This window comes from Ascoidea rubescens (assembly GCF_001661345.1).
Source record: "Ascoidea rubescens DSM 1968 unplaced genomic scaffold ASCRUscaffold_7, whole genome shotgun sequence".
In the NCBI taxonomy this organism is placed as follows: Eukaryota; Fungi; Ascomycota; class Saccharomycetes; order Ascoideales; family Ascoideaceae; genus Ascoidea; species Ascoidea rubescens.
Genome location: NW_017962919.1, coordinates 384,654 through 409,916, shown reverse-complemented (window position 1 = coordinate 409,916; position 25,263 = coordinate 384,654). Strand labels below are relative to the sequence as shown.

The following is a 25,263-nucleotide window of genomic DNA, read 5'->3' as shown; positions in this document are numbered from 1 at the left end:
TTTCGTTTTCTTTCCATTCTTCCTATTCTTCTTTTTTATGATTTCGACTGCACTTGTAATGCCTCTCTTTCGATACCTTACTATTCTTTTGAGTCTTTCCTCGCTCCATGATTTCGGCTGAAAAGCATTTAGAAAGGGTAACGGAAAACAGTTACTATTTCCCCTCAAGAATGAGCTCTTTCAATCAGATTTGATTCTTCTCGCAAGTTTGTATGTATTATTAGACCAGAAACCAGGTGATTTGAGCTTATCACTGGGAATTGTCTGCTTTCCAGTCTTAATCATGAGCCTGGATGTATATACAAAAGAAGATTGTGATAAAATGGAAACATGTACAAGGTTGAGATTAGCAGCAGATTTGTGATATTTACAAGAATCATTAGGCATCGTCTTGTATGGGTTTAAGAAGAATTGAAAATAGTTATTTGGGACTGTTATTCGTCTTCAGCAGTTAGTGTGACGTTAGATAGAGGCTGCATTGATTCATATTTTTTCTTTAATTCTATCTGCTCCAAATGTTCGAGTCGATTAAGTTCCTTTTTTCTTTCTTTGGCTAGTTGTTCCTTTAGCCTGTCTTCCTCTTTTTCCTTTACTCTTTTAGCATCCTTTACGGGGCCCATTGCAATTGCCTATTAGAAGCAGAATCATATTAGTACGATAATCTTATATTTATTGAATTAGGTTGACGATGTGGCTTGTGAATCAAAAACATACTTCTCTTTCGGATTCTTGTAGATCATATACCATCACAACTGAAGCAACAGTGAATAGAGTTGATAATGCGAACGTTATCTTTGAGGCTCTTGACATTTTGATAATTTAAAACCTAACACGATTTGATTTGGTTTTATTGAATGATAAGCCTTTCAGTAGATATAGGCATCTATAGTAGGTCGTGAAATGATGGAGATTGAAAAAGGCCGAATCAAAGCACATGCTGGAGGTGTGTTGTTTACATAAGGAATGTGTAATAAATATATTATACCTTCAACACCCATACTTTGATTTTCTGTGCACCAACCCATAGAGTTAGTGCGGGACAACGCATCGACCGACCTTTTCCAAGGGTCGGGAATTAGCACGTGGCCTTGCTGCTAAGAGGTCGGTTTTGTGGGTGGAAGTCTTAATGGAGCAACAATCCGTGCTCGGAGATACTACCAATCACTTTGAGCTACGTCAGTTTTCTTCTCATTCCTTCCTTGATATCTTCCATGAATCCTTTCAAACAATGTCTATGAGATTAACAAATCTCTAGAAAATTGGAAGATGTTCATTTTCAACATCTCGTCCAACTGGTTTTGGTAAATTATATTCTCTTACTCTGTTGACTCGATACGGTGTTCAATCATTTTGAATCATGTCTAACTTTTAGAACTATTTAATCCGCTTATTTTTTATTGACCAGTAAATATTTTATAATTACCGCGATTAGTAAAAATTGATATTACATTAATCTTGTTCTTCTTGAGGGTGTAAGAGCTAGAGCTTCATCCCTCAATTTGAATAGTGAGCCATATTCCACTTTGAGAAACTGTTCCGTTATCTCAACAGTGAAAGGGAATACAGAAGTGTTGATTTAAGGATATTTGAGCAATCCGGGCACGGAAATACAGCTGATGCAGTTGTCTCTTCTTGGTTCCAGTTATTTTATGATAATCTTGAACTTTTATCATCCTGCCGAGCTTAACGTAGGAAACACCTTCCAAACACGAGTCACATGTGTCGCATCGACATGAGCTCCAGCGGATCCAGTGGATCCAGCAACTCCAGCACCTCTGTTACCTGCACTGTTTGTGCTGCTTATGCTGATTTTTCTGTCCGTTCTGATTTTTGTGCTCGTTCTGATTCTTCTGGCTGCTCCAGCCGTAAGCCCATCCCGGTAAAAACAGCGCCAGCACTGCAGAGCCGACCGCACACCGCAGCAATCCGTTCTCTGCCAAAGACAGACTGATCCGTCCCTTGAGCCGAGAGCTTGTCGAACGCGGCGGGCCAGCCGCTGATCCGCCCGCGTTCTTGTTCTCTTTGCTGATGGTTTCTTCGCACTTTCGCATCAGCACCGCGCCGAGCCCACGCAGAAGCAGCTCACCGCGCGCTTCTGTATTGCTCGGCAGCTGTCCGCGGCTTTTTTGACACGAATCTCTTGATTTTTATTTTATTTTGGATGAATTTCACAAGTCTGTTTACCCCAGATTTTTTATTATCGAATTTTCTTAAAGTCCCAAACTCTAAAAATCCTTATTTTTCCAAAAATTCAAATTCCAGCCATCGATTCCTTCAAACCACCAACTCCTCTTCCTCCAATCACAGCTCGCTATATCAAGTCAAACTCACCATTAATCATCTGCAAAACAGGAGATTGTGCTTCAATTTCTCCCATCTCTTTGCTTTTAATCAGTATCAATGCAAAACTGTAATTGCATTCACAACACATTACTCCCAGTTTGGCCATATCGTTTTGGCTCTACGAATCCTATTACTTCATCACCACCATTATCTTCATCCCGATTTTGAAATTTACTCTACTGTTGCAACTTCCACATCTCTTTGTTTCTTTTTGCTTCTCTCTATATATATACATCAGATTTCCTTTTTTTTTCTTCCTTTCAATTTTTATTTATATCATCATCAATAATCCTATAATAATATACTACTATATCATTATATCTTTATCATAATATTGCTTGATTTTTTGTTTCATATTCTGTTATATCATCATATCTTTTTGTACAAATTATATCCCTTACTCTTTATCTATTTTTGAAAAATGGTTTACACTGCAATTAACGTCGACGAAGAAGAACAATTCTTCCAACAACAAGTCAAAGAAATCGAAGAGTGGTGGGCTCAACCAAGATGGAGCAGCACCAAACGTATCTACACTGCTGAAGATATCGCTAGAAAGAGAGGTACTTTAAAAATTGAATATCCATCCTCCCAACAAGCCAAGAAATTATTCAAATTATTAACTGAACATGACAAAAACAAGACTGCTTCTTTCACTTTCGGTGCTTTAGACCCTGTTCACGTCGCCCAAATGGCCAAATACTTGGACAGTATCTATGTTTCCGGATGGCAATGTTCCTCAACTGCTTCCACCTCAAATGAACCATCCCCAGATTTAGCTGATTACCCAATGGACACTGTTCCAAACAAAGTCCAACACTTGTGGTTTGCCCAATTGTTCCATGACAGAAAACAAAGAGAAGACAGATTAAAAGTGTCCAAGGAAGAAAGAGCCAAATTAAACTACATCGACTTCTTAAGACCAATTGTTGCCGACGGTGACACCGGTCATGGTGGTATCACTGCTATCATCAAATTGACCAAGTTGTTCATCGAAAGAGGTGCTGCTGGTATCCACATTGAAGATCAAGCTCCAGGTACCAAGAAATGTGGTCATATGGCTGGTAAAGTTTTAGTCCCTGTGCAAGAACACATCAACAGATTGGTTGCTATCAGAACCTCTGCTGATATCATGGGCTCTGACTTGTTATGTGTTGCCAGAACTGACTCCGAAGCTGCCACCTTATTGACCTCCACCATCGATTCCAGAGACCACTACTTTGTCATTGGTTCCACCAACCCAGATCTCCCAGACTTGATCTCAGTCATGACCGAAGCTGAATCCAATGGTATTTACGGTGACGAATTAGCTGCCATTGAAGCTGACTGGGTCTCTAAAGCTGGTCTTAAACTATTCCACCAACATGTCATCGACACCATCGAAGCTGGCGACTACCCAAACAAAGCTGAATTGATCAAAGAATTCACCTCCGTCGTCACTCCAACCTCTGGTACCTCAAACAAACAAGCCAGAGCCTTGGCCAAAAAATTTTTAGGCAAAGATCTCTACTTCAACTGGGAATCCCCAAGAGTCAGAGAAGGCTACTACAGATACCAAGGTGGTACCCAATGTGCTGTCAACAGAGCTAGAGCCTTTGCTCCTTACGCTGATATTATTTGGATGGAATCCAGATTACCAGACATTGACCAAGCTATTGAATTTGCTACTGGTGTCAAATCCTTGTACCCTGACCAATGGTTATCCTACAACTTGTCTCCATCTTTCAACTGGAACAGAGCCATGAAACCAGAAGACCAAGCTACTTTCATACAAAGATTAGCCAAACTAGGTTACGTATGGCAATTCATCACCCTCGCTGGTTTACATGTCACTGCTTTGGCTGTCGACAACTTCTCCAGAGACTATGCTAAAATCGGCATGAAAGCCTACAGTCAAAACGTCCAAGCTCCAGAAATCGAAAATGGTGTCGAAGTCGTCAAACATCAAAAATGGTCTGGTGCTGAATATATCGACAGTTTGCTTAAAATGGTCACTGGTGGTGTTTCCTCAACTGCTGCCATGGGTAAGGGTGTTACTGAAGATCAATTTAAAGGTGCTTAAACAACTTGATTAACTTATAAATTTATTTTTAAAAATTCATTATGATCGCTTTTTTTATACATTTTTTTATCTTTAGTTCTTTAAAACTTTTGTTCATAAATTTTCTCTTCTATATTTGTTTTGCACTCTCTTTTATAATGATGATATAATATAAATTTTCTTTTAAAAAAAAAGAAATCACCATTTGTAGCAATCTCCAACTTAACCAACTTAATTTTCAAAAACCAACTTTATTTATTTCAAATCATTTTTTCAAAACCTCTTGCTCTTTAAATTTCCTTTTTTTTTTATTCTTAAACTCCGAACTTTGTATTTCTCCGATTTAATAACATGTCCTCTTGAATCGGTACAATTTTACGTAGAATATCGTTCAAAATCTTATCAAATATAAAAATAAACCAAAAACACAAAACACAAAAACATCTTCAACCAGCTTTTTTCTTTCCTCTTCCTCTTATTGATCCTGGTTTCGAAATACGACGAGATTTAGAGATGCTAGTGTTTATCCCATATTCGGCCAACTCACTAGCCGATAATTTTAATAAACTAGAAGCAGTTACAATACCACCATTTGGAATTCCACCTCGAGGCCCATTTTCTATGAAGTTTGGGGGCTTAAAAGAAGAATTTGTCTCAACAACTGGTGTTTTGTAATTTTTTAACACGCTGCATCTTTCAATATTACTCCAAACCGATGATGTTTTCTTTTTGGAATTAATCGTTTTATAGTCCTCCAAAAATTGTTTTAGATTTTTATCAAGCTCATCATTTGGAAGTGAAAACCCAAATAACTTGTATAATTTCACCAAATTTTTCATATTTTTAAATGCCATTTGCTTCTTAGTGGTCATTTTAAGAATTTCTGCATCTAAAAATCTAGAAACTTCAACTTCACTAGAGTAATTTGACCAATTTGATCTCTCACTCTGCTTATAAGCACTCAAATACAACAATGCTTTACATCTGGTTATAGCAACATAAAAGACTCTTCTTTCCTCATTTAGATCTTCATCACTACCACTATATATGGAAAATCTAGCAGGCAAATGAGACTCATTGCATGAAGGAATAAATACAACGCTCCATTCTAATCCCTTGGATGCATGAATAGTTGAGATTGAGACTTTGCCCTTAGAATATACTTCTCCTTCATTGTTCAATTCTTCGCTTGCTGCAGCATATAGGTCAACTGATTCCAAAAAGTCGCTTAGTATATCCTTTTCACTTTTATTCTCATCTGGAATTGCAGGCAGAAAATCTTCTGTTTTCTCGTCTTCAAAAATAGGAATTACATCTGCTTTAGATTCAAACCCCTTCAATTGGGATCTGACTTCCATAATATTCAAGTGCTTTTCATTATCATCTGAAAAATTTTCTTTGAGTCCAGAGCTCTCATAAATTAAATCAAATAATTTTAATAGATTTATCTTTTGAGGTGATAACATTTTGGAATCATCTGTTTTCCCAAGATCGTTATATTCATTTGAGTTTATAGTATCAGAAAATTTTCCATTATCATCCTTGGAAAATTCTAAATAGGATTTGGCAATATTTATTGATTCAACATAAGTCTTCAATCCTTTCTTATTGATTCTAACTTTGGAGACAATCTTCTTTTTTGGGTTTATAAAATCTTCTAAAAATGACCATGGACATTCATATGATTCAATCATTCCCTCCAAAGTAGACATACCAACCTTGCCAATACCTCTAGCTGGATAATTAACTGTTCTCATTATCGCCAATTTATCATATTCAGAAGAAATAACTCTCAAATAATCAAGGATAGCATTTACCTCTTTTCTTTCCCAAAATGCTCGGCCCTTGACAACTTCATAAGGAATTTTTTGAGAAAGTAAAGCATTTTCAATCACTCTTGACTGATAACCAGCCCGAACCAAAATTGAAAAGTCTTTAAAAGTAAATATACCATTTGGTAAGGCAAATAGACACGTTATTTCATTGGCTATGTGCTCAGCTTCAATTTTAGTATTTTTAACTGTATTAAAAACCGGCGAAAAAGTCAGTGTTTTTTGAGAACTTAGGTGTTTTGATATACGATTTTTTTGTTGTAACATAATTGATTCACTAATTTTTAAAACATCGCTGGTCGATCTATAATTATCTGTCAATAAACATACTCTTAAAGATGGAAAAATATTTCGCATAATATCAAAGTTTTTGGGAACAGCATTTCTAAATGCGTAGATACTTTGATCAGGATCACCAACAACTGTGAAATTTCCAGAGGTCAATGCAAATAAACAAACCAATTTCAATTGGATTGAATTTGTATCTTGAAACTCGTCAACAAGCACATGTTTGATGTACTTCAATAAACCTGAATGTTCGCTCAATAATCGAGAGGTTTTCATTAGTAAATCGTCAAAATCCAAAATATTCAATTCTGTTATCCTGTCTTGGTAATATTTATAAAAATAGTAAAACTCTTTATCATCATACTGTTTAATATAATCTTCAGGATAAATACCAAGTGATTTACATTTTGAGAATGCAGATTTTATTTTTGATAAATCATAAACAGCTTGCAGAGGAGACATTATATAAGAATTGAACTTTTTTTTGTCATAAATATCAATTGAACTAATCAGATTTCTCACACTCACCCCATTATAGTCACGTCTGGTGCTTATTGTTGTTTTTTCCTTTTGAGCATCAATGATTTCTCGAGGGGGTGTTTCCATCAATTGGTTGATAATATGGTTAACATCTCTATCTGCAGCAACTTTGAAATCTTGCTTAAGAGTCGTCAAAGAAACATATTTTTTAAGTATTTTGAAGCAGATACTATGAAAGGTCCCAATTATCAAGCTAGAGAGATCAATCAAGCTGTAGTCTTTAAATAACAAGTTCAATCTTTCAGTCATTTCAACAGTGGCTTTTTTGGTGAAGGTGGTGACAATGATATTTCGAGGTTCAACATTATAGTACAATAGAATAAAAGCAATTCTCGATGTCAAAACTTTGGTTTTACCAGTGCCTGGACCAGCAATTACTTGGAGCTGTGAGTTGATAGGAGCAGTTACAACCTTCAATTGATTATCATTCAATTCAGACAAGATCCTATCAATTAAAATAGTGCCTGCGTTAGCATTTCCAATTTGAACTTGGTGTTTGATTTTCCGTTTAATTTCTTCAGCAGAATCCATATCCAAACTCAGAAATCTTGGATCTGAAGATTCTTGACAATTGATTATAGATTTTATCAACCTGTTACCATTTTAAGTTCAGTTTCAAGGAACTTTTCAGCAGAGCGAGAGATGGAGTTCCGACATAAAACCGACCTATACTACCCGGAAGTGCTATAAACAAATACGGAAACCGCCGACGATAATTCGAAGCAGATTGTTTTTGAAAACTCAAAACGACGTAATTATGATTCTTCGTTATACGTATTGAAATTCAATATTCGGCTTTTCGTATGCATGTAATTTGTAAACATCTCGGCTATTTCCTGTTTGAAATGAGATTTTTCTTCTGGAAACTTGTTTTGAAACAATTCGCCCAATTTTTTATTTAAACCACTCAAACTTCACATTTAGAATTCAAACTCAATTCCAAGAGTCACAAAGTCCGGATTCCGGCTTGAGATCATTTGATTCCTAATTATTTGTTACGATAATCAGTACTAGAAATGTCGGTAAAACATTTATTAACATCTAATTAATTATTAATATCACAAAAAAAAAAACACAGAAAAAGTTAAAAATACATGATCAAAGAAAACTAACAATTTTATAATATATTGCTTGAACCGAAAAAAATTAAAATGTAAACATCGAAGCCAATGAGATAAGGTGCTAGGTGTTTTCTGGTTTTCTTTTGCGACTTTTGTTTAGTTTTATGATAATTTCGGAATCTGGAATATCAAGTGTCGAGGTCCCATTATCTATACTCGATAGATTAATTACACTTTGTGAGTCATCTGGCTGTAATTTATTATCTTCGAGACTTTGTGTTGCAGAGGGATTTGCTTTTCCATCTTGGTTTTCTTTAGTGATTCCTTCAGTGAGCTTTTGAGAATTTTGGTTCTTTTCCGATATGTTGCCATTTATCTTTGAACCCACATCTTCCTTCAACAACTGAAGGTTGCTATTATTATTTATGATAGCACTATCAGTCTTTTCATTATTGTTATTATTGCTATTGTTATTGTTATTGTCAGTTTTTTTAATACTTTGATTAATGTCTTTGTGATTATTATTATTACTAATACCATTATTATTGTTATTATTGTTATTATTGTTATAACCATTATTAATATTGATTTTATTCGTCAAAAGGTCTTTACCGCTATTTTCTTCTTTTGCCATAATATTCTTCGCGTTGTTGCTACTAATGTTAGTAGAATTTCTCTTATTACTATCCGAAACAGTTTTCTTCATGTTTCTATCATTACTGTCATTTTCAATTTTTAAATTATCCGGTTGTACTCTTAAACCGAATTTTGGATTTGTCATTGAATTTGAACTTGCAACCTGATTTGAAATAATATTTTTGCCATTCATAATATTAGAATTCGAATTTTGAGTTATGTTACTCACAGAATTCGCGCTTTTCGGGTTCATCATCATCTTATTACTAAGGGTATTATTATTATTATTATTATTATTATTATTATTATTATTATTATTATTATTGTTATTGTTATTAGAACTATTATTGTTGTAATTATTAGTATTAGTATTGCTACTACTGTTATTGTTATTGTTGTTATTGTTGTTATTGTTGTTATTGTTGTTCTGAGGTGTGCCACGCATATAATTATTTATCATATTGTTATTCATATTTCTAGGACCCATGTTTGGCCCCATGTTCTGTCCTGTATTAATATTCATTGACTGGTTATTCATATTATTCACATTCATATTATTCATATTCATGCTATTCATATTTTTCATGTTCATATTATTCATATTATTCATATTGTTCATATTTATAGTATTCCTATTCATGTTATTCATGTTATTCATGTTTTTCATGTTTCCTATATTCATTTCATTGTTCTGATTCATATAATTAATATTCCTGTTTATAGAGCCCATATTCATGTTCATTTTCATGTTATTCATATCCATCTCATTGTTATCCATCAAATTATTTGAATTCGTATCCTTGGAATTGATAAAATCTTTATTATTCATATTATTACTCATATTATTATTCCTGTTATTATTCATATTATTGGCCATGTTATTCATGTTATTGTTCATGTTACTATTCATGTTATTATTCATGTTATTATTCATATTATTGTAATTATTGTTGTAATTATTATTGTTGCTGTTTCTATTGTTATTGTTATTAGGAACCATGTTAATATTATTCATAATATTTGTATTCATATCCATTCTCATATTGATATCATCAGCATTGAAGGCCGTCACCATATCAGAATTTGATGGAGGATTGGTTTTATTTCCATTCTGCTGTTGTGGTGGTTGAGGCATGGATATCATATTATCTCCAGGCATCATCCCCATTGACTGACTCATCATGGGATTCATTCTGTTGTTGTTCTGAGTGGTATTAATCATATTATTATCAGCATTAGGACTATTAACAGTGCCTGTGTGATTCCAATTATTCGTTACAGCCATCCTCAAATGAGGTGTATTATTGTTATTATCAGCGGATAAAGAAGTTGCTGGTGAAGATGCAGGATGTACTGATGGAGGTACAGAAGTTCCCTGGTGATTTGGTGGAAATCCCATTGGTGATGGGGCATTACTGTTGAAAGAAACCATTCCAGCCGTTGGAAAGTTGGGATTATTGATATTATTGTTGATATTAGGAGGAGGAGGGGGGGTGGGATTTGAATATGGGGGCATTATATTTGAAGTTTGGCTAGGATTAGGAGTTGGATATTGTTCGGACCTCAAACCAGGAATATGAGTTAAAAGCATTTCCAATTTTTGTGTGGCAGACGTGGCAGCAGGAAATCCTTTCTCTGAGCAATTTCTTAGTATGTTTCTGTACCTGAATACTTGTTTTCGATAAAAATCAATTTCATCAGGAGTTTTGCTATTAACAAAGAGCAAGCCAGAAAATGTTCCTATCAATACAAAATTCGCCGAAGTCGAAGAATACCAAAAAGAACGAATGTGTTGTTTTTGCAAATCACTAACGAAATCTATGGCAGCAAGCAAACGAGTTTTTGCAGCATTTCTGCAAATTCTTGACAAGTCGGGAGGTGTTGCAGAATTCAATGATGTTATAATTTTTCTATGAAGAGTTATTTCTGCAGCAAAATACGCCAATTGTAAAGAGCCATTGGAGCATAGTTTCCCAGGCTGTAGTGAAGACATTTGTAATGGTTTTGGTAGTGCTCTGTACCAATCGCGTAGTTTCAATTGTAGGGGCTTTGCACGAAGTAAAACTTGTTCTATTGGTTGTACAGTATCAATGTCTGATAATTTATAAAAGGCATCAAGAATTTCTGAGATGATTTCACTTAGAGATATAATGTGTTGAAATAGCAATTTTCCGACGTCAGTGTCTGTCAAGTTTTCGTCTTTGTGTGGATTGTTTGAAATATTTGTTGGAGACAATTGAGCAGATGGTATATTTTTTTTGATTTGTGATATTTCAGGGAAATCATCATCAGATATCTTTTTGACAAGCCAATTGTTGCCCATAATGATATGAGAAGGTCTACTTTCGATTAAAGCTAGCCATTTATCTTGTAGCCAAACCGCCCAAGCTAATCTTCTTCTCAAACCTCTTTCCCACTTTGGCAATTTCCAGTTTGCACAATCAAGGCCCAAGCCCAATTCTTCAGCCAAAGCTACGACTTGGGAGCTTAGTATCCAGTTTCTTTGGTTATTATCAGATCTGCATTGTAGAAGCAACAAACCTGCCTGAACCACGCTTAATTTTGGTCTTTCAATGACTTCAGAGAATGTTCTGATGGCAATTGAGATTAGTAGATTTGCATTTGGTTTATTTTGTATTGAAACCAATCTCTGATCACAGTCCCACCATTGTATGGCCAAGGAGTAGACAGCGGCTAATAAGGGAGCAGAGAATTCTCTATAAGTTCTTTCATATTTTTCTAAAAAGACTCTTTTGTGTAGGATTGGGAAGTAAGGGTGGACTATTTTAAAGTACAATTCTATTAAGATTGGGCCAAATGGATGGACTATCTGTTCAACTTCATCAACGTTTCTTGAGGATTTTTCGTACAAGGAGGAGTTAAAGTCGTCGGTTAAGAGAAATTGGACGTTTGGAGATCTTGATACTTTTCTTAGAGAAACGAATTTTGTCAATTGGACCTGATCCATTGAGTCTAGTTTCATGTGGTTTATAAGGTTTATATCGAATATTGATGTTGGGCCTATGTAAAAAGAGGATCTAGGAAATTGCAATAATTTTTTTTGCAGCGATTGGAAATTGTTATTGGAGTTGTTTGCTGAGTTATTTGGGGCATTATAGTTGTTATTATTATTATAGTTGTTATTATTATTATAGTTGTTATTATTATTACTATTATTATTGTTGTTGTTGTTGTTGTTGATTGAATTTGAACCATTAAAGGCCATTGGACCGTTGGGGGGCATTGAGTTGATGTAGTTTGGGTAATTTGAGTTGATTTGGTTGATGTGATTGGTTGGAGGATTTCTTGAGTTTGAATTGAAGGGTTGGTTGTTGTTTGATGATTGCAGGTGTACATGATGAGGTAGATTGTTGTTGTTTATGTTGTTGATTGGAAAGTTTTGGTGGGCGTTTGGAGTCAAGGGAAATGGAGAGTTTAGATTTGAGTTTGAGTTTGAAATTGAATTTTGGTTCTGGTTTTGTAGGTTGGGTATTTGTTTTTGTTGCAAGTTTGGGATGATATTGGAGGATGATTGAGAGGGAGTATTTTGGTTTGATTGATGAAAGTTTTGGGATTGGTAGTTGTGAGGATAGTTGTGAGGGTAGTTCATGTTTGAGTTCATGTTTGAGTTCATGTTTGAGTTCATGTTCGCGTTTGAGTTCATGTTCATGTTCATGTTCATTTGATTTACAGGGCTGTTTGAATTGAATTTGTTATTGAATTGGTTGTTGTTTGGAGCTTGGATGTGATTGGGTGGATTTCTCTGATAAGGGAAGATGTTGTTGTTGATGTTTTTGGCGTTGTTGGGACTGTTGTTGAGAGAGTCGTTGATGGAGGAGATTATTTTTTGTCTTTTGGATAGATCGCTGTTGTCGTCCATTATGGATCTTTTTAGGTTGTTGTTGAGGTTGTTGTTGACGATGATGCTCATGTCTGAGAAGGTGCACCTTAGGCTCTTTGATTCACAGTGGGAGCAAGTAGTTCCATCGTTGAGGAGGGTGCAAGGGTCGTTTCTTCTTCTACAGTGATCGCAAGGTCTTGAGGCGCTTATTTTTTTAGTGATTGTGCTGATTTGATTGATTTGGTTATTTTGGTTATTTTGGTTATTTTGGTTATTTTGGTTTATGGATAGAGAGCCGGAAGGAGGAGGAGAGATGGGTATGTTATTGTTCATTATATGATTGTTGTTTGGGAGGATGTTTGGATTGATATTGGGATTAATGTTTTGGTTGTTGTTGAAAGTGTTTGATCTGTTTAGGGATTGTATGATTGGTGGAGATGGAATGTCTAAATCGTTGAGTTTTTTGTTGTTGATTGATAGGATTTTGTTTTGGAATTTTATGTTTTGAATGTTCTGAATGTTCTGGTTTATTGGTTGAGATTGGGGTTGAGATTTTGATTGAGATATGTGGTGAGGGTAGTTTAATTTGTTAGGGTTATTGTTGGGATTAATGTTATCATTAATGTTGTTATTGTTATTGTTATTGTTATTGTTAGGATTATTATTATTTTGATTATTAGGACTATTGATATTGTTATTATTGAGAAAAGGATTGAGAATGGGATTGTTGTGATTATTGTTCAGAGTATTGAGTAGTAGATTGTCATTTAAAGGATCAATAAGATGATCTTCAGGTAGATGAAAGAAGTTAAAATCAGGATCATTATTAATATTGATATTGTTATTAGAGTTGATGTTATTTATATTGTTGGCATTATTCAAGTTGTTCAAGTTGTTCAAGTTGTTCAAGTTATTGATATTGTTTAGATTATTGAGATTATTGTTATTGTCCAAATTGTCGTCATTCCAGTTTGTGAAAGTGTCCATTTTAGTATATCAGTATCAAAAATGTGAAGATATATATATATAAGTGAATATATATATATATATATATAGTATATTATATTATATTATATTATATTATATTATATTATAGGATATTATATCAAATGAATAAAATAATTGAAAACATAATATTTAGAAAATCTGAATAAAGTCTGAATAAAATTTAAGGTATTAAAGAAAGAGAAAGAGAAAGAGAAGATTAGAACGCTAGCGAGGAAAAGTGATTCAATCAGTTACAAAGAGTATAGTGATGGCGATTACAACAGAAAGAGTGAGGGCACGATATAAAGATGGTTGTAACCAGCTGCAGAGATGGTGGAAAAGATGGTTGTGCTTCCAAAAATACCTGTGCTTCTGAAGCCTTTTGGGATAACGACGCAATCGCTTTTGTATTAGCGAAAGAAGCTGAAGGGTTTTAAAAGCTCCAGGCTTCAAGCAGCGTTTGGGAGCTCGTCTTGCTCTTTCTCCGGAGCAGGCAGCTGAAATAGCCAGCACCAGCCAGGCCAGAGCCACACACAGCACCAGCCCCAGCATCCGTCTAGAACCGTCCACCACCAGCCGCTGCTGCTGCTGTTTCTGCTGTTTCTGCTGCTTGTGCCTCTTGTCTTTGTTTCCAGGGCCGTGGCACGCACGGCATCCCCGCATCAGCATGCGGCTCTGAGGCGTGCGCACAGAAGAGCCCTGAGTACCACTGGAGTGGTTGTGTAGGGCTTCTGTTAGGGCTTCCAGCTGGAAAATTTTAAAACTGGGTGTAGATCACAGAGCACCACATCCACCACATCCACCACAACCACCATCTCCACCATGCCCACCCTAGATTTGGAAGACTTGTCCATACCGGACATCCACAACTTGCCTCCAGATGCCCTTCCTGCCTTGTCCTCCTCCTTGTTCGACGGCTTAAAGTTCGACACCTCCATCATATCCCACTGCGACGGCTCTTCCTCTTTAACCATCAGCGACAACCTAAAACTAATCTGCTCCATCAATGGCCCCATTGAAAGCTCCTTGAAATTGGAATTGCCAGATAAACTAGCCCTTGACATCTCCGTCAATTCCTCTCTCTCAACTACCAACAATAGCAACAACCAGCTAATCGAAAACAACTTGCGAAAACTACTTATCAGAAAAATCAACCTATCAATGTATCCCAAGCAATTGCTAGTAATCAACTTCCAGTTTCTCGTGTCTCCCTCAGAAAATTCTCTATTCCAAAAGAACTCCCCACCTAATACCCCATCCTCATCCTCATCCTCATCATACTTATTAGAACTAATGGCTTGTATCAACGCAGCATATCTAGCCTTATTGGACGCAAACATATCCCTAACCTCCTCCTTTAACTCGGTCATCATCAACAACAACTCCTCAAACCACTTGATTTGCTACGATCACAACCACCTTCACACAATCAACAACAGCACCACAGATCACGATATAATAATACTCTATTCAGAGAGTCTAGGCCGTTTCAGCCAATCTACCCTCTTCAACATTCTCTTCAATTTCGGCTACAAAAAATCTCTACTTTTAAACTTCCATTTTGCTTCCCTATATAAATCCATAATAAAGCAAAAATTCATATATACCGACAATAAATAACCCCATCTTTCTCCCGTTCGATTCTCCCTCACGGACCTACAGATACTCTCCATCTAAATCATCCCACGTGCTGTAAATCAATAACCCCCAACCGTGGTCACATATCTTATACGTATATCTGCATATTCTCATGCATGCCAAACCTAAAATTTATCAAAACGAAATCTCCCCATCAACAAATATGTAATAAGTAAAATATTATAAGTAAAAAAAAGGAATTGAATTAAAAACCACACACACACACACAATACATCCCTCTGCCACTATGCAACCACTATCTCTTAAATCTCTCCTACAATTCGCTCTTCCCAAAGATATCTCCTACCTGCTTCTTCACTTGAAATCCTTTCCAAAAGAATCCCCAAACATTTTCACAACTAACGATTCTACTTCTCAAAACCAATTAACCATCAAATCTCACAATCTAATCACTCTCTCAGAGAACACAAAAACAAAAGATAACAACAACTCAAACAGAATCTTTTTTGCTATAGAAATATACATCTACATTATTCTAAATAAAAACTACATCTCCTCCCTATCCACCACAACCACAACCACAACCACAACCACAACCACAACCAACAATAACAATAACAACAAAATTCAAAAAATCATTTACATCTCAAAAGTAGATAGCAATGGCTACAACAAAAATAAAATAAAAATAAACCCAATAATCCAAGCAATCATAATCTACTTCTTAAACTACGATTCCATCAACAACTACCTCCACTTCTACCTTCCAAAATTCCAATTTCCATCTTCTTCCAACTCAATCTACAACGATTCCCTATCCATAAAACAAAAACTAAACCTACTAATCGACGAAAACAATTCATCAACAACCTCCAACCATGGCAGAATAGCATTCAAATCCCTAGCTTACTACTCCCTCTTACCAACCTCAAACTTCAAAATCATCAACAAACTAATCCTCTTCACCAGATCTGAAAAATCTTACCTCTTCCCAAACTCCTTTAAAAACGAAAAAAAACACATCTTGTCTCATTCTAACCTATTCAAATGGTGGATTAATCTAATCTATAACCTCTATAAAAACCCAATCTTCCCACTTTCCCCAGCTTCCTTGAATCTAAACATCGATATCCCAGGTGAAGATATAAACATGATTAAAAAATTCATCCCAAAAGACTTACTATTCAATATAACCAACAACATTCCAAACATAAATAACAATGTCAAATTGGATTTTCAAATTGGCTCAATTTTCAATCCAAATATTATCAACAATAATGATAATGATAGTCACAATCACAATCACAATAAATTTTTAAATAACTGCAAAAACTTGAATCTTAAAAATTATAAAGCAAAATACTATATCCCTCTTTTACCCGATGACCCTAAAGCCAGATTCTTAGAGCATTTAGTACTAGAAAACAAAAGAATTAACGATATTGACTTGTATCAATATTGGAACGAATTGGCCTTTAGACAAGAATTTAGATTTGGTTTCATTGTGGGCTTTATCGGTTTAACCTCAATTCAAAACACCAACACCAACACCTATAAAAATGATAATAAAATCACCACCAAAAACGATAACAAATCCAAAATTGAAACTGAAATTGATACTCAAGTCAAAAATGATATCCAATTTTCAATCGACGAATTCAACATCCCAACTATATCAATCCCTTCTCACTATTTCAAAATAAACAACTCAAACGTTAATGATCCAATTCGTCACAAACAAATTTTTTTATCCAAATCATACAATAATATCAATTACTCCATTCATTTCAAATTAGATGATATAAAATTAAATAACATTTTCAACGACGAAATCTTCCTAACTAAAAAATATTTCCAATTCTTAAAAGGCTATATAGTTGGTGAAGATTATTCAACTGAAATCGGCTCAATTGAGGCCTTTAATAATTTAAATTACATTTTTTTAAATAACTTCAATTCAAAATATAATAATAAAAACATTCATAATGAAAACATTTATAATAAAAACGTTGATAATAAAAACAACTTGGAACCAGGTTTCAAAAAAGTCATTGGTAACCTAGATCAATCACACTCACCCAATTATATCCCACCCGTAAATGAAGACCAAAAAATAAATTACCAACGTTCATCAACTCCATCTACCAATCCAACTGGCGTAGATGAAGACCAAACAAATTCTAAATCTTCACCAACTCCATCAAATGATTCGGTCTTAAATGAAGCAGATTCAAACAATTATGATCAAACTATGCCTGAAATAAATATTCTTCAGGTTCGAAAAAAAAGAAAAAGTAATAGTGGTTTGTGCATAAATTTAGATTACAAATCATCAGATGAAAGTAAAGAAAAACCTATTATCGATGAAAAGACACTTCAACAAACTATAAATGTTTTAAAGGTCAGAAGAAGAAGAAGAAGATCTAGTCAATCTAATCATAGACGATAATGTTATTTTTATAAGAATTTTTTAAAGAATAAAAAAAAATCTATTTATTGTATATATAAGTGTCTGAAAATTTCTATAGTATAGAATATTTATGTGATGAAATTGAAGATGCAAAACAAAAAAGCAAACAAATAAATGAATAAAAATAAACAAAATAGATGCTAGAAAAACCATTCAGAATAACTAATTGTTTGATGAAAAAAAAAAAATTGTGGAGAGATTCCCTTATGCCAACATGATCCCGGAATTTTTACAATCATTTCTGTCTTTAAAATATAGTGGTACAACAATTTCTAATCATAGAAAAAAAACAAAGGAAAAACTATAGAAAAAAAAGAAAAAAGAAAAAAATTAAAATTAAAATGAAAATTAAAATGAAAATGAAAATTAATAAAATAAAATAAAATAAAATAAATTTAGCTGAAGAAAAACTGATTAATCAGTGGTTTAATTCTTTGTTTTTCGTTTTTTTAAGATATTTTTTAGATTGTTGTACCATGCTAATAAATAAATCTTTCAGTTCTAAATTATATTTCAATTATTCCAAATCCTAATTATTATTATTGTCATTATTTTTAATTGGATTATTCTTATTCTTATTCTTATTATTATTATTATTATTATTATTATTATTATTATTATTATTATTATTATTATTATTATTATTATTATTATTATTATTATTATTATTATTATTATTATTATTATTCAAATTTATCGCTTTTTCCTTAGAAATCAGCTTCACCTCCATTATATTTTAATAATTGTTTATTGCTTAAAACCTCATTTAAAACACCTGAGCTTGCAGCAACTAAGCCAATAAATGGCTTTGAAGGTTCTAAAACTTTTGAAACATATTCTGGATGATACTGAGTACCAATATAGTAAGGATGATCCTTCAATTCAAAGATTTCCATTCTTTCGTTTTTCTCATCTTTACCAACATAAACTAAACCCTTGGATTCAATTTGTTCAACAAATTTAGGGTTAACTTCATATCTATGACGATGTCTTTCTGAGATTTGTTCATTTGAACCATATAGTTTCTTGATTACTGACCAATCAGTATCCTTTTGGAATTTGGTGATTCTGAGACCTAATCTCATTGTACCACCCAATTTTTCTTTATTAATCTCAGGCATATAAAGGATTATTTTTTTATCATCAGTAATATTTGGAAAAAACTCTTCGGAGTTGGCATCTTGAATACCGAGAACATTTCTTGCAAATTCAATTGTAGCAATTTGCAAACCAAGACAAATACCTAAATAAGGAATGTCATTTTCTCTTGCCCATTTGGCAGCTTGAATCATACCTTCAATACCTCTGTTACCAAATCCTCCTGGAACTAATATGCCATCAGCAGTACAAACAGAATGCCATGCTTTATGGTAGCTGGCTTTATTATCAATAGAAATTTGATGTTCTAAATCAGTAGCTTCAACCCAAATAATGACCAATTTTTTTTTCAACTTGATTGAAGCATGTTCTAAAGACTTGATGACCGATAAGTATGAATCTTTCAAGTGGGTATATTTACCAACAATTGCAATTTTAACGACTTCAAAGGAGTTATCAACGTTGCGACACAAAAGTTCCCAATTTTTCAATAAAGATTGGCCTTTTTTCAAGGATTCTGTTGAAATTTTAATATCAGCATTGAGGTTCAATCTTTTGTTTAAAAAATCCAATAGTTTTTGTTCTTTTAATAAAAGTGGGACATGATAGGTGGAGTTGACATCGTGAACAGCTAAGACTTGGTTTGGACCAACATGACAAAACATTGAAATTTTTTCAATGGTTGGCTTTTGCAAAGGTTTGGAACATCTGCAAGCAATCATATCGGGAGTTAAACCCAAAGATCTTAAATCTCTTATAGCAGCTTGAGTTGGTTTCGTTTTTTGCTCATCGTTAATCACAGGGATTAGAGAGACATGTATCAAGACAAAATTTTCATGGCCAACTCTAAATTGAAACTGTCTCAATGCTTCAACAAATGGAGCAGATTCAATGTCCCCAATAGTACCACCCAATTCAACAATACAAATATCAGGAGTTTGGCCTGAACTATCAACTGGTATTTGCGAAACACTTAACAACCTCTCCTGAATTTCATTAGTTAAATGAGGGACCACTTGAACAGTTTTACCTAAATAGTCACCTTTTCTTTCTTTTGAGATAACTGAAGAATAAACTTTGCCGGTAGTGATATTATGGTCCTTAGTTAGGTTGACATTCAAGTACCTTTCGTAGTTACCTAGATCCAAATCAGATTCACCACCATCGTTCATGACAAAAACCTCGCCATGTTCCAAAGGAGACATGGTCCCAGCATCGATATTCATATATGGATCGATTTTAATAGCTGTGACATTTAGCCCCAAAGTTTTCAATAACAACCCAGTAGAGGATGCAATAACACCTTTTCCAATGCCACTAATGACGCCACCTGAAATAACAACAAACTTCATCTTGAGCTAACTTAGGCTATGATTTCACTATTAGAAAACAGACAAATATGGGCAGGTATGGAATGAAACTCTAAGATGATTCAATCAAACTCGTCTCAGGTCGAAAAAATGGACATGAAAAAAATCTCCAATTGTGAAAATTTTTTTGAGAAAGGACCCAAAAAAGCCAATCAAACAGACCCTGTTTAGGGGGTTTGTACGGTGCCCTCGTATGCCCCCGTATGTCTTTGCATGTTTTTGCATGACAATATAAGCCATCGTAAATCGATCAATCACGTGGTTTGGCAGTTGGTGCATTTTCGGAAGCAGCGAAGTCGGAAGAAATTTACGAATAACTTCGCTCGAACAAAAAGGCGATGAGAATAGCAAACAATAAATAGAGTAATGAGTAATGAATAAGTGATGAATAAGGAATAAATAAAGAATTAAATATATACTGACTATAAATTATAAATATCATACTAAAATAAACATAAGTATAAACATAAACATCACAAGTTAATGGCAAATGAGTTTTGGTCAGTTGCTAACTGAACAAAAACTTCTCTGATTTTATATGCAATTGGACTCTACCACAGTAAAACTTGAAATGATGACTTTTTGCTAAATGCAGATGAACAAAAATGAAGAAAAAAAATTAAGAATTGAGAGAGATTGAGAAAAAAATAAAAAAATAAAAAAATAAAGAAATTATTAAATTATTAAATTTTAAACAAATTGTTAAATCAATTAATCACGTAAAAAAGTTAAAAGTAAATATGTATATAGTTTTGGTTTTTTTGTAATTTTTTTTGAATTTTTCTGCTCTTTTGATGTAAATAATAAATAATAAGTAAGTAAAACAAAGAAAAAAAATATTGAAAGTATAAAGAATAAAAATAAGAAATAAAAACGAATAAAAACAAATAAAAACGAATAAAAACGAATAAAAACGAATAAAAATTAAATATAAAATATAAAATAATTAGTTATAATTGTTGATAAATAGAAATGAAACGAAATTCCAGTTAAAATACTATAATATTGTAATATATCAAATCTTGTGACATCATATCATTGAATTATTCATATTTAATTGATTGTTTTGAATACTATTTAAATTTCCTGATTGTTGCAATCCACTCAATTGATTTGATGCACTAAGGCTGTTAATGGGGATGCCCTGGTTTTGAATATTGTTTGTTATGTGGATTTGCTGTTGTTGTTGTTGTTGAGAGACATTTGGGTTAGTATTTTGATTATTATGTGGATGAGAATTTAAATGATTAATATTGTGATTGTTATGATTTGAATTGGCATTTGAGTTATAGCTGTGGTTATGACTTCTATTAAGATTTTCCATATGATTGTTTAAACCAGCACAAGTAGTGTAATGTTCATTTAATTGATTTTCCCATTGAAAATATCTATAACAACCTTCGCATTTGTATTGCAAAGCTGGGTTCATCAGCAAGTTTGCATTGATATTATGTGTCAAATTTGAGTTCATATTAGAATTTATGTCAATAGTAGAGTCCTGGCTATGACTGAGACGATTGTGGTTGTGGTTGTGGTTATGTGTAATATTAAGGCTGTTATTAAGACTGTTAAGACTGTTGTTGAGATTGTTACTAAGGGTAGTGTTGAGATTATTATTATTAAAATTGTTATTGATATTAGTGGCAGTAGAGTTAGTATTATTGACAACCGAATGTTGACTTATATTGTTGTTATTATCAGAAGTATTATTATTGATACTGTTAATATTATTGATGTTATTAATATTATCATTATTTTCGTTATTGTTATTATTCATATTGTTATTGTTATTGTTATTATTGTTGTTATTGTTGTTAATATTGTTGTTATTATTGTTATTATTGTTATTATTGCTATTATTATTAATATTATTATTATTATCGTTATTATTATTTGGTTGGTCATTTACAGTGTGAAGATCTCTATAATGTAAACTTAGATAGTATTTATCTTTATAGATTTTATTGCAATAGGAGCATTTGTAACCTTTATTGTTGACAAAATGGGTGTCTTTGTAATGTTGATTTGACAAATATTTGCTCTCAAAAACACAGTGACAAGCAGAGCATTTGAATTCGACTTTCATGATTTTTGAATGATTATCTCTGATATGTTGACCTAAATAATATTTATCTTTATAAATTTTTTGGCAAAAATGGCATTTGAAATTTTTACCATCGGATGTTTTATGAGTTTCTTCATAATGGTCGTTCAACTCAGCTTTATCATCGAAGTTTGAAGCACAGGCTAGACATTTGTAGCCACTGAATAGTTTTCTCTTTTTAAGATTTGAGGATCTGTTGGAAGTTCTGGCCAAGTTGTTTGCATCAGGGTTGTTATTTGAGTAGATGGATAGGTTGTTGTTTGAGGTTATATCGCTGGGCAATTGGTTGAAAATGAGGGATTGGGAAGGTTGAGACTGTGATTGAGAAGATTGGGAAGATTGAGATTGGGATTGCAGAGGCTGGGAATGAGGTTGTGGTTGAGGTTGCAGCGACTGATATTGTGTTTGGGGCTGTTGGGCTTGAGCCTGGGCCTGTGGTTGAGGTTGTTGTTGGTTTATATGGGAATGAGAGATCAAAACCGAGGAGGATTGGTGGTTTGAAGGTAAAGAAGATAAAGGGGGAGAAGAAGAGGTGCTTGGTTGGGGGAAACGAGAAGAGGGAGGAGTTGGTTGAGAGTAGATGTGGGCCTGGTTGTGGTTGGTAACGAGGCTGTTGGAGCTGTTGGGGTGTTGGACATCAGTGTTGTATTTTAGAAGGAGGCCCTCAATTAGACGAAACATTCTGGATAATAGGATCTGATCATGTCGAGTGGAAGAAGCTGTCAAGTTGTGGGTGTTGGTAGTGTTGGAGAACTTTATGGTGAGTAGTTTTTTGAGCTCGTTGATAGCATCAGCAAAGGAGGAAGTGGAAGGGTAGTTGAAGATTTCGTTCAAGTGGGAGTTGTTGTTAGCGTTGTTGGCGTTATTATTATTATTATTATTGTTATTATTTGTGGTGTTGGTGGAGGTGGTGGAGGTGGAGGTGGAGGTGTTGATGTTTAAATGATTAGACAAGTTGTTTGGAGTTGAGTTTACAGAGGCATTGCTGTTGGAAGGAATAGCTTGAGATGGATGATTGTTGTAATCAGGAATAGATTGGAGGTGGTTGTTCATTTTGGGTCAGAGTGGAAACAGAGAGTTGCAATTGTAGTAAATTATAGTATTTGGTTATATTTTAGTAATGGCATGTATCATAATATACTTGATTGAAGCCAAACGTTGAAATCTTGGTGAAATCTTAATAAAATCTTAATAAAATCTTAGTAGAATTTTATTTTATTTTATTATATAATATCAGTAGGAATAAACGATATTAGGCCGAGCAAAATAAGATAAAATTCTATTGTTATTGTTATTAGTATAACGATAATAATAATAATGATAGTGTTAATGATAGTGTGAATGATAGTGACAATGGAAATTGAAATGGAAATTGAAATGGAAATGAGAATACTAGATTTTGTTGATTGGAAAGAGTTAAAATTTAATAATTTTTTCAATTTGTATGAAAAAAATTAAAAAAATTAAAAAAATTAAAAATTAAAAATTAAAGGGAGATTTTTTTTTGTTTAACAGTTTTGAAGTAATTTCCTTTTTTTTTTTGTTTTTTTGGATATTATTTTAGTGACGAAAACAATAAATAATTATTAAGATAATTAAGTTTTTTGAGAAAATCTGTGTTATTTTTTGTATTTTTCTGTATTTTTTTATTAAAAAAATTTGAAAGGAATTCAAAAGGAAGATTCTGTTGAAATAGTTTGGGTATCTGGATATTTGGGTACTTGGGTACTTGGTTGTTGAGTATTAATGAAATTAGATGAGTTAATGAGAGAGATGGTAAGTTGGAGTAAGTTAAGGAGTTAAAATCAGTTGATGAGTAGATAAGTTAACAGTAATTGTTTAATGAGACGATAAGTTAATTCGTTAATGAGTTAGTGTGTTGATCAGTTGAGCAATTAAATTAATGGAATAAAAGTATGAGTTGAATTGTGAAAATTTGAATTCGGTGTCTTTATTTTGATACTAATAATAATATTATTATAAAATTTGGGAATCGATTATTTCGATATTTGCCTTCTTTTGTTTGCTTTATGTTGTTGAAGTGGGTTTGATGAAGAAGAGTTATAAAGTTCTTGAATACAAATCGTGGGAATTCAAAAGTAAAAAAAAAAATGAGGTAGAAAAGAAGGAAAATGAAAGCAGGTGTGGAAATGACAATAAAAAGGGCAACGAAAAGGGCAATGGCACTGATAATGAAAAGGAATATGAGAAAGAAGTTGAAGCTGAAATTGAAATTGAAATTAAACTGTGACAATTTAGCAAAAAACTCAGTTTTCAAATGAAATGAAATAGAAAATAGAGCTAAAGAAGCGTAGAAAATGAGTAAAATATCAACAAAAAGCAGCAAAACGATGAAAGAAAAGCGAGAAAACCAGAAAAGTTTGAAAAGTTGAAAAGTTGAAAAAGTTTTGGATTTGAAAAAAGTTGCAAAGAAAAAAAAGAAGTTTTCTAAAAAATAAGTGAAAAAAAATAAAACTAAAAACCAGACAAAAAATTTTGAAAAAATCCCAATTTCTTTATATGAATTCTGTGTGAAATTCGTCCTCACGCGACCGGCGCGTGAGCCAATCGCAGCTCAGCATAACGAACGCATGCTCCCCTGCGCGCTCCTGCGTTAGGATGCGGTGCCTATTGTATGCGCAGGTGTGCTCTTTTCAACACAGGCGTGCTCTTTTCGACCCAGGCGGCGGCTGGAACAAGCGCATGCCGCTCATTGGCCAGCCTGAGCCTGCGAGACTTATTGGAGATCTATTGGAGATCTATTGGAGATCCATTCACGGTCCATTGGAGGTCGCTGAGGTCTCTTGGGCCTAATTGGAGATTCAGCGCTGCTCTTCCTGGTCCGATTAGGCAAGTAATCGAGTCGTTCTTGAGCCAGGCTTGGGCGACTCTTCTGCCTGTTGCTCAGCAACGCACTGGCGTCTGCGTCCGGATAGCATGGGTCTGGAAACGCCACTATTTAGCCGCTGTGATTGGCTGTCGCTTGCCGCGCTTGTTTATCTCTCTCGCTGTGGCCGTATTTTCTGTGTCGGCCACAATTTCTAGCACCCTAT

General features: G+C 33.9%; 10 protein-coding genes across 10 annotated transcripts; 5 read left to right on the top strand and 5 right to left on the bottom strand.

Moving 5' to 3' along the window:
* Positions 1–434: 434 nt before the first annotated feature.
* PET117 (Pet117p) lies at positions 435–810 on the bottom strand (the record flags this gene model as incomplete). The annotated part of the gene is made up of 2 exons (XM_020190577.1): positions 435–629; positions 715–810. The coding sequence occupies 2 exons, from the start codon at positions 808–810 to the stop codon at positions 435–437; spliced, it is 291 nt and encodes a 96-aa protein (XP_020047020.1).
* A 1,954-nt stretch (positions 811–2,764) lies between these two features.
* ICL1 (isocitrate lyase 1) lies at positions 2,765–4,405 on the top strand (the record flags this gene model as incomplete). Its single annotated transcript, XM_020190620.1, has 1 exon — positions 2,765–4,405. One exon carries the CDS (start codon positions 2,765–2,767, stop codon positions 4,403–4,405), a length of 1,641 nt encoding a protein of 546 aa, XP_020047019.1.
* A 377-nt stretch (positions 4,406–4,782) lies between these two features.
* ASCRUDRAFT_76083 (uncharacterized protein) lies at positions 4,783–5,092 on the top strand. Its single transcript, XM_020193331.1, has one exon. It carries the CDS (start codon positions 4,898–4,900, stop codon positions 5,057–5,059), a length of 162 nt encoding a protein of 53 aa, XP_020047018.1. The 5' UTR covers positions 4,783–4,897; the 3' UTR covers positions 5,060–5,092.
* A 2,974-nt stretch (positions 5,093–8,066) lies between these two features.
* ASCRUDRAFT_76082 (uncharacterized protein) lies at positions 8,067–9,049 on the bottom strand. Its single transcript, XM_020193330.1, has one exon. It carries the CDS (start codon positions 8,998–9,000, stop codon positions 8,227–8,229), a length of 774 nt encoding a protein of 257 aa, XP_020047017.1. The 5' UTR covers positions 9,001–9,049; the 3' UTR covers positions 8,067–8,226.
* A 1,232-nt stretch (positions 9,050–10,281) lies between these two features.
* Positions 10,282–12,915, bottom strand: DAL81 (Dal81p; the record flags this gene model as incomplete). Its single annotated transcript, XM_020190578.1, has 2 exons — positions 10,282–12,046; positions 12,689–12,915. Coding segments are annotated over 2 exons (1,992 nt in total), but the record flags the coding sequence as incomplete, so codon positions are not given.
* A 1,476-nt stretch (positions 12,916–14,391) lies between these two features.
* Positions 14,392–15,189, top strand: RRP46 (exosome non-catalytic core subunit RRP46; the record flags this gene model as incomplete). Its single annotated transcript, XM_020194821.1, has 1 exon — positions 14,392–15,189. One exon carries the CDS (start codon positions 14,392–14,394, stop codon positions 15,187–15,189), a length of 798 nt encoding a protein of 265 aa, XP_020047015.1.
* A 265-nt stretch (positions 15,190–15,454) lies between these two features.
* RTT109 (H3 histone acetyltransferase RTT109) lies at positions 15,455–17,231 on the top strand (the record flags this gene model as incomplete). Its single annotated transcript, XM_020194569.1, has 2 exons — positions 15,455–17,176; positions 17,205–17,231. 2 exons carry the CDS (start codon positions 15,455–15,457, stop codon positions 17,229–17,231), a joined length of 1,749 nt encoding a protein of 582 aa, XP_020047014.1.
* Positions 17,232–18,296: 1,065 nt separating this feature from the next.
* ASCRUDRAFT_76078 (CTP synthase) lies at positions 18,297–20,175 on the bottom strand. The gene has a single exon (XM_020193329.1). The coding sequence runs from the start codon at positions 20,086–20,088 to the stop codon at positions 18,346–18,348; it is 1,743 nt and encodes a 580-aa protein (XP_020047013.1). The 5' UTR covers positions 20,089–20,175; the 3' UTR covers positions 18,297–18,345.
* A 909-nt stretch (positions 20,176–21,084) lies between these two features.
* On the bottom strand, positions 21,085–23,642 carry ASCRUDRAFT_76075 (uncharacterized protein). Its single transcript, XM_020193328.1, has one exon. The coding sequence runs from the start codon at positions 23,261–23,263 to the stop codon at positions 21,137–21,139; it is 2,127 nt and encodes a 708-aa protein (XP_020047012.1). The 5' UTR covers positions 23,264–23,642; the 3' UTR covers positions 21,085–21,136.
* A 502-nt stretch (positions 23,643–24,144) lies between these two features.
* Positions 24,145–24,644, top strand: ASCRUDRAFT_76073 (uncharacterized protein). The gene has a single exon (XM_020193327.1). It carries the CDS (start codon positions 24,261–24,263, stop codon positions 24,459–24,461), a length of 201 nt encoding a protein of 66 aa, XP_020047011.1. The 5' UTR covers positions 24,145–24,260; the 3' UTR covers positions 24,462–24,644.
* The last annotated feature ends 619 nt before the right edge of the window (positions 24,645–25,263 follow it).

Bases quoted from the DNA above. Each gene is read 5' to 3' on its own strand.
- ASCRUDRAFT_76083 (XM_020193331.1), top strand. From the start codon at position 4,898: ATGCTAGTGTTTATCCCATATTCGGCCAACTCACTAGCCGATAATTTT.
- ASCRUDRAFT_76082 (XM_020193330.1), bottom strand. From the start codon at position 9,000: ATGATGATGAACCCGAAAAGCGCGAATTCTGTGAGTAACATAACTCAA.
- ASCRUDRAFT_76078 (XM_020193329.1), bottom strand. From the start codon at position 20,088: ATGAAGTTTGTTGTTATTTCAGGTGGCGTCATTAGTGGCATTGGAAAA.
- ASCRUDRAFT_76075 (XM_020193328.1), bottom strand. From the start codon at position 23,263: ATGAACAACCACCTCCAATCTATTCCTGATTACAACAATCATCCATCT.
- ASCRUDRAFT_76073 (XM_020193327.1), top strand. From the start codon at position 24,261: ATGAAGAAGAGTTATAAAGTTCTTGAATACAAATCGTGGGAATTCAAA.